The 12,625-nt window shown below is 35.2% G+C and overlaps 1 protein-coding gene across 1 annotated transcript; it reads left to right on the plus strand.

The window, feature by feature from the left end:
• The first annotated feature begins 328 nt into the window (after positions 1–328).
• Positions 329–10,361, plus strand: LOC119641224 (probable cytochrome P450 4aa1). Its single transcript, XM_038039783.1, has 5 exons — positions 329–990; positions 4,285–4,456; positions 4,529–4,909; positions 4,974–5,043; positions 9,005–10,361. The coding sequence occupies exons 1-5, from the start codon at positions 973–975 to the stop codon at positions 9,885–9,887; spliced, it is 1,524 nt and encodes a 507-aa protein (XP_037895711.1). The 5' UTR covers positions 329–972; the 3' UTR covers positions 9,888–10,361.
• The last annotated feature ends 2,264 nt before the right edge of the window (positions 10,362–12,625 follow it).

Genomic DNA, 12,625 nt, shown 5'->3' on the forward strand with positions numbered 1-12,625 from the left:
TAAGAGATCCACTCCTTCATTCTGCAATTGCTGACGAAATCTTATAACCGTATCTTGTGTATCTTGTAATTGGTAAAATCTTTGTCCAATCCGAATATCGATGCTACGGCCAGTCGTCAGAACAAGTAGGCTAAGCATCTAGACTGTGTTTAAGCGGAGCTTATAACAGCTGTTATAGTAATGGTAACATTAATAACGTTTTTGAACACAATATACATATGTACGTAAGAAAATTATCGATAAAAACATTTCGCAGCTTTCAAAAACTCTCTGATATTCTTTCACTTTTCCAAATCTTCCAAAGTTGTTTCTGATCAAGTGCCATCTATTTTCAAATAACTTGTATTGTAAACCTTTCAACTGAGTTTCATTTCCATGGATCCAATTAGACAAGTCTAACAGCAATATTCTCAGGTATGTCCGGGAGACTTGAGAAGCGTTTCTTGAATTGTTTGATTTTCGCGGCTTGTTTGGTAACGAAACTCATACTGAGGATATTGCCCGAGAATACCAAATATAATAAGCCACAAAGTTTTGAACAAGCAAGCCCAGTTGTGTCCTCTTGGTGGACACGTGGCGTGTCACAAAGTCAAAGTGTGTCTATAAATGTTACAAACTAAGCAATAAACAATTATTCTGTCGATGATCACTACGAAAAATGTAAAAACCATAAAAACCATTAATAAAGTTAAACATTTAACAGGTTACTGCTCCCAGTAATTGTTCCTACGAAAGTTGCCGATAATTTTTATAAATACCGGCTGATTGAATATTATAAACGACATTACGCTTTAAACCTTTAATGTGTTAAAATACGCCTTTGAAAACTTACAGTATATGTAAAAGCCGGAAAGAAAAAAATTGATTAAAAAAAGAATTGAGTAAAATTAGATAATAAAAGTTAAAAATCCTAAAATCTAAAAAAAAAAATTGTGTTTTTTCTATATATTAATGAAATTATTTGTATAAATCATGTTGGTGCGCAAAGTGGTGAGTTTGACGTGTTTGAAAAAATAAAGAAGCAAATTGCTATAATAATTATTTCCTACCAATTAAAGTAATCTACAAGGCATCAATTTGCGGAGTTTACCTAGCGCCTCCACTTGTTGATTTTCAGCGCATTCTATGCCCGATTCGATATTAACCTCTGTGTTATAAGACTCCCAACCTTATGGTTCACGTAAATTATTCTTATATTGCCTTAAGTTTATAAAGTTTTGCTGAACAATAAATTATTAACAAAAATTTGGAGAAACTCCCCATGTATATAAGGGAAGGGTGTTTAAGGCAAATATAGCATCAGTTGTCCTTGCTGGTGCTTTTTTTTGTTGCAGCAGATTGACGCAAACAATTCTTTTTTTTTTTTTTTTTGTCTATATACTATAAGTTTTATTAGTGTGGACCGATCTCTTTCATTTTCACGCTTGATTAAAATCTCTTATTCTCGGTTTCCGTCTCAACTGCGAACATACACTATATGTCTAGTTCTTGTTTTAACAATCGCAAGCATTGCAAAAATATGAAAAATACAGCTTTGCCCTGTTTAGTGATTAAAAAATTTACTCTATAAAAAAAAAAAGCAAAAACAAAAAATAGTTTCATCCTCCTCATAACAAATCACATTGTTTTCGCTTGTTTTTGTGTTAAGTAAATTACTAAAGCAAAATAAATATATATATATATATATATATATTCAAAACTTATTGTTTGTTTTTATTAGAGCCAAAGTGTTAATATCTTATATAAAGTCATCTTTAAAAAAATTACTTGGGAATGTGCGCGCGTAAGTTATTCCGCCTCTGCTGTAAAACTTTTATTAAAGAGGAGCGGAGACATTTTTAAAAACGAAAATATTCAAAATACTAAATAAATAATACAAGTGTCATTTTTGCTAAACTATGAAAAAAAACATATTGCTATGGTGTAAGGACCGCCTTGAAAGTAGTTAATTAAAAGATGGTTTTTTTTTTTTTTGCTTTTGGTTAAAATCTTTAAAGCAAATTTTATATTTTTATATATTCATGGACGTAATTTGTCTAAAAATCGTATTTTTATTTGTTCGCTTGACAAGCTTGACAATGCTTTTTTCCGCAAAGCAAGTTAGTTGGCATTGATATGTTGATGCTGTGTTTTTTTCTTCGGCGCGGCTTCCGAGCGAAATTGTTTCAATTCAAGGGCTTAAGGAGATTTGCAGACTGATTCGTGCGTTAAATATGAGCACCATTCCAAGCAAATTCTACAATGAATTTCATATATCTTGGGAAGGTTGACTAATGGATCCACTTCTTAAGCAAAACAGTAAATTGGTTCCTAGTTCTAATAACAATGTGGTTAAAAAATAAGGAAAATTTTCATTTAAAACGTAAAGTCCTTCGACGTAAAGATCATTCGAGACCTGAATGGATTCCCTTGGATATAAACGTAAGCAGTTGATAAGTATTATTACGTACGAGTTTAGCCAAATTTGCGATGGATTCGTTAACGAAAAAAACTTCCAAATTTATAGTAAAGCGATTTCTATCTTTTGCATCACAATAATCCATACTCTCTATGACGCGTCTTGTCCTAATTACTAGGTGGAAGAATATGAGTCCACTCTCCTTCTAAGAGATAATGTAAGACTTTTGTACCGTTGGGTGCCGAATAATACGCTAACTTCTCCATTCGAAAAGACATGCATTTAAGGTATACTCATCTAAGAAAACTACCACACCAAAGTGTACATAACATAGTTTCTTGGAGTTTTAAATAGGCGCAGTTCTGTGCTGAAAACACCCCCATTTGCGGGAAACTTTACTTTGCCTGCTTAATGCGAAGGACTCTGTTCTTGAAACCTTACGAGGGTTGAGCAATGAGTGCCGTATGGTATCCAAACCCAAATAATGCTGATGCGGATTAGGTGAATCATTAACATCGACGATAGAAATGAATTTTCGCGCCGGTCCTATTTTTTGAAAGATTAGCTGGGCGCTTTATGGTTTGTTCCAACCACATATAACCATCGTTAGGGAAGGTTACGAAGAAAAATTGTTGCGATTAGGATGAAAAATGGTAGCAATACGTCAAGAGTCATAATGTCGTGAGTTCGCAGTACAAGGAGAATGTTTGAAGTTCTACTTTGGAATGCTCTTATCCTTTCTGCTGCTGTCAGTACACGTTGCTCTTGCCGTGTTTCTACTCCTGTGACGATACCCAAACATAGATTTTTTTGTGAACTCTTATACAGAGAAGGGCAGAGAACATGGCCGAAGTCCATAGTTCAAATGTGGCGCACTTGATTTCCATGTTAAACTGCTACTATGGATCATTTCTTGCTGTGACATAATAATAAATACTAAACCATTTTTCCACAAAGGATCGGTTATAAAAAAGTTGGTTTGAAACGTCACCCAATCCGAACCAAATTTTTTACATCGTTTTAAGCCCCACAACAAAGAATAATTTGTAGTATTTTAAAGTGGATTGCCGTCCTTGGGCGACTACAAGATTTTTTCTTGCTTAAACCTACGTAGTGCATGAAATCAGCCTGAAAAGTGTTCGTTCAGTTTCACAAGCGAGCGGAATAATAACAATAATTTCATGCCATCTTTTATCCCTTTTAATGGCAAGTGAAATAGTAAAATAAGTATTAGCTAAGTTTTCACAATATGTAAAAATACAATCACAGAATCTTTAAATTCTAAACTTTTCCGCGTTAGGCCTCATAACACCTGGGAGAGTTTCATGACTGTTTCCTGGAATCATTTTGAATTTAATTTGAGTAATCGTAAATATTTGTAGATAAAAAGACCCTGTGGAAAAAATATACATTTAAACAAGAATTTACTGTTACGCAACCTATACTTTGTATTACGAGATTTTAGTACCTAATAACCCCGGTTTATGATGTTAGTGATAATACCTCTATATAATACAATAGCAGCATGTTATTACCCCCGTAGAGAGTGTTATGTAATTTTTAAAAAGAATTTTTAAAATTGTTCGTTTAAAATCCGAATCATTTCAATAGCGTTCGTCCTTGGGCCAAAAAATGTTGGAGTACCATATTTCATCGAAATAGCTCTAAAAGTGCTGCCTGTAGCTTGAACACAAAACACAAGAAGGACAAACGGATAGACAAGCTCAGATCAATTCAGAAAATGTCTTTGAAGTGATCGGCAGTAATAAAAGGCATTTAGTTTAGTGCTTACATCGGCATATATCTAATGTACCCTCGAACGGTGCAAAACTAACTAACTCAGTATAATTCTTTCTTTTAAGAAACTTGAAACTTCTTTATTGCAGTTCGAAAACGCTTTTAAATCAGAGCTTTGGGGTTTTGCCGCAGTCTCTCTTCTGGTTTTCATTGTCTATGTGCTCAGAAATTATTTAAAATCAATTATTCTAGCGCTAAAACTTCCCGGCCCTCCGGCGGTGCCTTTATTGGGTAATTGTTTATTAATTAAAGAAAAGGATTGTAAGTTTTATCCTTAGTTCAAAGCGATCTCGTCTCACAACATTTTATATAATTTTTCTATTGGCTTTGCAGTTTTGCGTAACACCGTTAGTACCGCTTTTGGTTTGTACGGTTCATTGATACGTGTCTGGGTTCTGTTTTTCCCCTTCTTCTTGGTCCTCCAGCCCGATGACTTGCAATTGATACTCGCTTCAAAAAAGCATACAAATAAAACATTTTTCTATCGTTTTATGCACAATTTCTTGGGTAATGGATTAATAACACGCAATGGAGAGCAATGGCACACACATCGTCGTCTAATACAACCAACTTTCCATTTAAGCTTTTTGGAACGTTTCATTAGTACATTTGCTGATGCCTCACAAAGTCTCTTCGAATCGTTAAATCCCTTTGATAATCAAGAGATTAACGTAACAAAATATGTCAATAATTGCGTATTGGATATATTGAATGGTAAGATATTTGCTAGAGATGCAAGACACTCTTCACTACAAATTGCGTTTTTATACTTTTTCAGAGGCGGTTTTGGGTATACCTGTGAAAAAAAAGAAATACTATACGGATATGGAAAAATCGCCATTTAGACAGTAAGTATTCACGAGCGAAACACCCTAGGATGTCCCATCCTTCTATTTACATTTAAGTTTTATACCCACCACCACTTGCCCCAAAAAATGACAAAAGAAGTAAAAGAACAAAATTCCCATGCCCTATAATATGGAGAGGGCGCAAAAGAAAAGTTTTTGTCGTAGAGGCATGCGGGCGTTGTAAGCGTGTCCTTTGAAAAGATTAGGTCAATTTCAAATTCTTTTGCAAGGTTGTAGGCGATATTTTCATTTTTGTGAACGAGAGAATGTTTACAAAAGATATTGCGCGGTTGCGCAGACGAGCAGATGAATACACGAACACGCTTAGGTATATTCCGAATTTGAAAATGGCCAAGAATTTATATACTTGATGGCGATTTTGAACTTTGCTTGCGTGCATTATAAAACTGAATATATGATAGACTATAAAATTAAGTAGGCCTGGCCGATTTGTTCCAATTTTTGTAGAGGTACTACAGCATTGCCCATAAAACAGAAGATCAAATTTTTGTAGATTTATCTGCTGTAGTTTATGACTAATGAGCACCAAACCAATTTTTAAGTTCTTCTGAAAAAGAGAGATATTCCCCATTTACGTAACATTGTAGGCGTATCTTTCGAGCGATTTGACCCGTTTTCAATATTAATTCATGTGCAAGCACTTTCAATATTTATGGCAAATTTGCAGGCAATAACTTCATTTTTGCAGCCAGATGCATGTTTGCAATAGAACTTTCACACACGGACAGATGGACATGCTTAAATCGATTTAAAATTTGATGCTGATCAAGAATATATACACTTTGTGGGATCTCTGGGCTTCCTTCTGCGCGTTGAAAACGTTTTGACAAAATGAATATTTCCCTCGTACTACGGCGATGGGTATAAAAAGTAATCGCGGTGCCTACCGTATTAATTTTCTTCAGAAAAACGGTGTTGCGTTCAGTTTATGGTGCATTACAGGCTTCCCCTCTGAGAAATTTCGCCCATTGCCACCATAAACCCTCCTTCTAAACGTTCCAATATTTCTACCAAATTTGAAATCGGTATCTTAATTTTTACGACCAAAAGAGTGCCAACAACAACCACCACACAGCCACAGAAACGAACGGAAATGGCTAAATCAATTCAGAGTTTTACCATGATCAAGAGTGTATATACCTTATAGGGTATCTGAAGCTTCCTCTTGGATGTTACGTGCATTAGAAAAAAAAACAATATATGGTGGGTATAATAAGGAAGCCATAGTCGTGCACGGCCGGCCATTAGACACGCCACACTAATACAGCCGTTATTCACTCTTTTTCTTAATAAAACATCAAAAATAATACATTACTTTTATGTAAATGCATAATTTTCCTGAAAACTCTTATATTAAAGTTACTCAAAACGTCAACTAATGGATCCAAATTAAGCAAACTTAATTTACTTACCAAAGATTTTGTTACTTTCCAGTTGCTACCGTCGTAGCAAATCGCAAATTAGACTATATCGCCATGTTTTCATAAGCGCCACTATTTGTGTAATCTACATGTGATTCAAGTCCCCCATAGCTAATTTACTAAAGACCATTTTCCATTTTTTGGCTTGTGAAGACTTATTTTTGGTTAGATACCTTATATGAGGTGAAACCCAAAAAGTAGACCTACGTGAGCCTTATTCGGTAAGCTTAATTACCACACCAAATTTTTATTGTGAATGAATTTTCATCGAGAAGTATTGAAAACTATTCCTCTCTATATAAATATTCACTTTCGGTGGGAACATTTATTTTATGGCAAGGGGTTGAGAAAAATCCAGTACCCGTTTTAAAATTTAAGCGATTTTTGTCATGTAATGCTGATAATTATACTATTTTTTCATATAACGATTTGTCAAAATAGGGCGTTATATTGGGAGTGGTACAGCTCGGTGTACTAAATTTCATTAAAATATTTCCAACATGAAAATACATAGACAAACATCAGACGGGCGGACAAGCTTAGATCAATTCAGAGAATGCGTCGCCGGTATAGTAAAAGATGGGTCTTTCTTAGGTGAGTAAATGAAAATACATTACCATCGGTCAAAAGCAACCATTATTGTCCATGTAAGACCATATTTTCTCTTCCCTTTTAGGGATGAGCACCCAAACCACAGTCTGGCGTGATCGAAACTTAGCAAAATCTATCCTCGTATCCAAGACGTTATTATTCTTCACTAAAAATTAGACTTCGTTGTTATATAAAGACTTACCTTTCACAGCGAGGTACAATAAATAGATCTACACGAGCGAAATCTGATAAGATTGATTTTGGTGTCAGACTATTGTTGTGGACCAATTTTCACTGTGCTATATTTCACATGCAATGAAATAGCATAAAATGTGTTGCTTCTCACAGCAATGGTTATCTAGAAGGGGATTCAAAGCATCAGTTCATCCGATATAATTGTTTTACATCAAGTCAGCAATGTTAAATCAACTGACGTTGTTACTCGATTTCTTTTAAGATTTAATCAACTTATTCCAGCTTCTTAGTTGACTAGTGCGAGCCATATATTTGGTATCGAAATTCTTGGAAAAGTAGCGAGCAAACAGTCTTTTTTACTCGATTCGCTACAAATTTTTCATGAAAATCATAAACTGCAATGTCATCTTTTCGACGTCAGCGGCAGTACGACACCACACCAGATACCACCTGATGATGAAAATATTGTAATATATTTTCCGTCCTTAATATATACATTTATATCCACTCCCTGATATACATAAACATATGTGTAGATAAAACATACGTATGTATTGTGGGGGCTATTTTGCCCAAAACCTGGTGCTAGGGTAGCTCAGCGGTTCCAGGTCTTTTGCTCACAAGGAATTTCTTCACTTTTTGATGTAACTTATTTACACAGATTTAATGGGTTTTTCTCAAGTGGAATTCACATAAGATTTTTATTATTCTTTAAATTATTATGTTTCTCCTGGAAAACATATTCCAAGCCTTTCTTCGTTGACCTTTACAATTTCTCTTTTCTTAGAAAATCGTACTTCAGGACTTCTTCTTTCAGATTTACAGTTTTTCTTTTCTGTATCCAAGGTAAGTTAATTTTTCTTAATCTAAAGGCCTAGCACCAACATCGTTGTAACCGCATGTCCATTCCTTCGCTCAACTCGCGATCAATTCCTCCTCTCACTTACTTCACTCTAACTTACAAACTTGAATAAAGCTAACTCGCCTTAAGCTAACTGTTCTAATTTCTCTTTACTTAATTTCTCTTCACTGTAATTCTAGCTCTCTAGCTCTCTAACTTACTCTGACACCGATAAACTTAGCTAAACGTCGGCTTAGGTTAACTATTCTAATTTCTCTTTACTGTAATTCTAACTCTCTTAGCCTAACTTACTCTAGTGTCTCCTCTCAGAGACGGAGAGCCTGTGAGACCAAAACGAGGGACGACTTTGGTTCCTCACAGTATATTATGTAATATATTCGTGGTAGGATTGGCAAAGAAATCTGAAACTTCTCATCAATGTTCTCGCTAGACGATTATAAACCAAAGGGGAGAAGCCAGCCTTTTTGCTTGCGTTTGTTTTCCTAGACTTAATGGGAAATTTACGTGCTGTCTAACTTCGCTGTCCTTAAATTTTTAATTCCTCACTACCTTTAATCTTTGTTTACAAATACGATACAAAATTTTTTTGATCAAAAAAGTGCGCAAATCGAACAGGAGTTCCTCTTCCAAAGAATGTCTGAATTGCACAAACGTGTCTGATCCTCAGGGCATGCGCACAAACCATACTTTCTTACTGGCAAAAGCAGTTCCAATACTTGCGGGAAAGTTTTTAATAACCTTAGTTAGCTAACATAGTGCATTATAAGACTTAATAAGTTTACGGCCTTTTGGGAACATTCGACTGTTTTCGTTCTAACAATGTTTACAAACATTAGCGTATCTTCAATTCATGTCTTTCTTTTCGTTATAGGGGTAAACTTATTGTGTCGCAACGTTTCTTCAAACCATGGCTTCTATTCAATGGCATCTATCGGTTGACAAAGTTATCGAGCGAAGAGTTGGCGCAGAATCGTCGTCTAAATGAGTTTACACGTAAAATAGTCAAACAACGTCGTGATTTAAAAGGGAACAACAACAACGATAACGAGATGAAATGCCTGCTGGATTATATGATTGAGTTATCGGATAACAATCCTCGAGAATTCACTGAAGAAGATATCGTTAACGAAGCTTGCACTTTTATGTTGGCCGGACAGGATTCTGTCGGTGCTGCAACAGCCTTCACTTTATACCTACTGGCTCAAAATGATGATTGTCAGAAAAAGTGTTGGAATGAAATTGAACATATATTTGGACATGATCAGCGGCCGCCAACTATGCAGGATCTACGCGAAATGCGTTATTTGGAAATGTGCATAAAGGAGTCGTTACGACTGTATCCCAGTGTACCACTGCTAGCTCGTCAATTGGGCGAAGAAGTGCGTTTATCAAAATACACTTTACCGGCGGGTAGTAATGTTTTCATTTGCCCTTACGCTACTCATCGTTTACCTCATATCTATCCGAATCCTGAAAAGTTTATTCCAGAACGTTTCGCTAGCGAATACAATGAAGAACGGCATCCATATGCCTACTTGCCTTTCAGTGCAGGTCCCCGATATTGCATCGGTAATCGTTTTGCTTTAATGGAAATGAAAACAATTATTTCTCGATTACTACGCAGTTTCGATATACTAAAGGTAGAAAACAAGAGTGATCTAACAGCTATTTATCGTGTAACGTTAAGAGCTTCCGGTGGCTTATGGGTGCGTTTAAGATCAAGAGAGTCGAAACTAATGGTTTACAGTAGTTAAGCCAGGGAGATAGACTATAGTTTTAAGTAATGTAAGTAAAATTTTAAAAGTTAACTGACATAATCATACCGTGAATACTGCATTTTGCTTGTTAAGGTTTAAAAGCCGATCTGTATATATATATATATATATTGGGCCAGTATTTTCTCTATTATCTCGCGTCATTTATTCTGATTTTTAAGGTATTTGTTTTTAAATTTGAAATTTTTTTTTTCGAGTATGTAGTAGTTTTTTATGGACTGACACCTTTAATCGTAAGGTCTGTAAGTCCAATGTACAAATAGTTTATGTGACGTATAAAAAACGATGGATTAAAGAAAATTTTTCCTAAACCATAAACAAGAGCAACTAAGAAAATTATATTCGGTCGTGAACGAAGGTTTTATACTCAGCACAGTCACCCTAAAAAAGACAAATAAAAAATTATATGCTCTAATAATTCTTGCTCTATAATATGGAGTGGGCGCGGCTGATCATTTTTTTTTTATTTGAAAATAAAAGTTTTTGTTACGTAGACGCGTCCTTTGAAAAGTTAAGATCACTTACAACTTCTTTCACGAATTTGCAGACAATGTCTTCATTTTCACTAGCGGGAGAATGTTTACCACAGATACTACGCAGTTGGCAGACATACGAAATGTCCTCACAAAGCGAACAAAACGTCGACATAAAACCCAGAAAACGTCAATACGTGGGGCGTTGTGTACGCTTTCGATGGACGTTTTCTATGTTTTGTGCGTCTGGTTCAAAAAGTAAATTTGCATATTCTATAATATTGGGGGACGTGGCAGATTTTTGACCTTCTTATAGACAACTTTTATATACAACTTTTTGGAAATTTATATCGTCCATCCGTTGCAGTGTATGAGCAACGAGCAATTCACATGGAAAGCAAAAGTGTTCCCGGTTTTGATTGTATAAATGCATGGGCATTGTTGGTGTGTTCTTTTGTGAATTTATAGGCGATAACTTCGCTTTTCCGGTAGACGGACAAATGGACGAATTAACAGACGGACGGATGAACATAAGGACAAGCTTAGATGCATTCCAAATTAGAAGCTGGCCAAGAATTAATATATTATATGGGATTTTGGAAACTTGTTTCTGCGCGTTATAAACATAGTGAAAAAAAAAACTATAATATTGGCTTGGTAAGTTGCTCCCATTTTTGCACAGTCACAGCAGCATTAACCATGGTATTTTGTCCATTTATCTGCTATAGTATATGAGTAATAAGCAAAAAACCGAGTTTTATAATGCTTTTGAAGAACAGTGGTTTTTCTCAGTTTACATGGTATGTCCCTATTTTCAATACCAGCCTGCATGCACCAGATTCCGTTTCTATTAAATTTGACATCGATAGCTTGGTCTCTATTCTTGTCATATTTTTTTACCTTGTCTTCCTATTCTTTACCTATTTTTGTACTTTGTTGGCTTATAAGGAGTTACGTCTGTGAGAACTTACAAAGAATTTGGTTAAAGGAATACACAAAGCTGATCTAAGTTTGGTCTATTTGGAAAAATACAAATAGACTGTTTTGCCATACGAATCCTTACTTTTCGTGGGAACATTTATGGGGGATGGGGTTCAAAAGTTGATCTATCGGTTCCAGATTTTTCATGTCGGTTTAACATGTCGTGTTTGCGATTTTGATTGAAAAGTTTTAAAAATTACAAATTTCTTTCATATAACGCCTTTTCCTAGCAGCGGCCATCAGAAAGGTCAGATTTGACTAAAACTGATCTACTGAACTAAAAGGATGTTGAAATCACAATGACCTAGACAGATATTACACGGACGGACATATAAATGAACGTGCGAGTAGGTGGATCTATCTTAAGTTCTTGTGGGTATTACACGCCACAATCTGAGTGGAGTATAGCTATCATCCAATGTTTGTCCGTTTGATCATAAATTAATTGTTCATATAAATTATGGGCTCGTCGATTTGTCTACATGAAAGGAGAGATCAAAACCGTCACATCTGGGGCTTCCAAGGAAAATAGGTAAGCAAATTTTACAACAACAACGACAATCACTTCAGAGCGTTTTTTGACTAGGCGAAGTTAAAAATACCTCTGTTTCGGTCTTTGCTATGAATCCAGTTGTTACGACGTTAACCTTCTGCGGCTTGTGGTACGCTGTTTGTGATGACTCTAAAATCTCTTCCTGAAAGGCTGCATAATTATATATCGACATTTATTATTGCGTCGATTGAATACGGTCTTTTCCGGATGGTGAGCGACTGGCCAGTAATTTCGCGGACGCAAAAACACTGCCCCTCATTTCAGTGAAGAATACGGTTTTTAAAGCTTATTTTCGCTTTAGTGTCCTTTGCTTCGCTTAAGCCATATGCTAGACATAAAAAGTGGACTTTTATCTACTTTCGTTTATTCTGACGCTCGACGTAAAACTTAAATTTTATTGTATGAAAGGGGAAAGGGATTTTTAACGCAAAACATGAGCTAATTTCAGTGTCGCTTGGCGCCGGTGTTTTGAAATAAAATAAAGTAACCGCATTATAGTTCCTTAGGAGTCTAATTTTTCTTTATTCGAGCATTCATTTTAAAATTATAATAAACACTTTTATTGACTTGATAATAAAGGATTTAAAAATTTAACAAAAAAATGTAATTTTAAGTTTTCTTTTTTTGTTAAATACAAACTTACTAGAAACGTCATGCAAACTAGATTCTACTTAAAAAGAAAAGAACAAAAGTAAGAGGGAAAGCATTTA

The sequence above is a fragment of the Glossina fuscipes genome, unplaced genomic scaffold, assembly GCF_014805625.2.
Source record: "Glossina fuscipes isolate IAEA_lab_2018 unplaced genomic scaffold, Yale_Gfus_2 147, whole genome shotgun sequence".
In the NCBI taxonomy this organism is placed as follows: Eukaryota; Metazoa; Arthropoda; class Insecta; order Diptera; family Glossinidae; genus Glossina; species Glossina fuscipes.

Bases quoted from the DNA above. Each gene is read 5' to 3' on its own strand.
- LOC119641224 (XM_038039783.1), top strand. The intron at 4,910-4,973 runs GTAAGATATTTG...ATACTTTTTCAG, and splicing joins CGTATTGGATATATTGAATG to AGGCGGTTTTGGGTATACCT. The intron at 5,044-9,004 runs GTAAGTATTCAC...TTTTCGTTATAG, and splicing joins GAAAAATCGCCATTTAGACA to GGGTAAACTTATTGTGTCGC.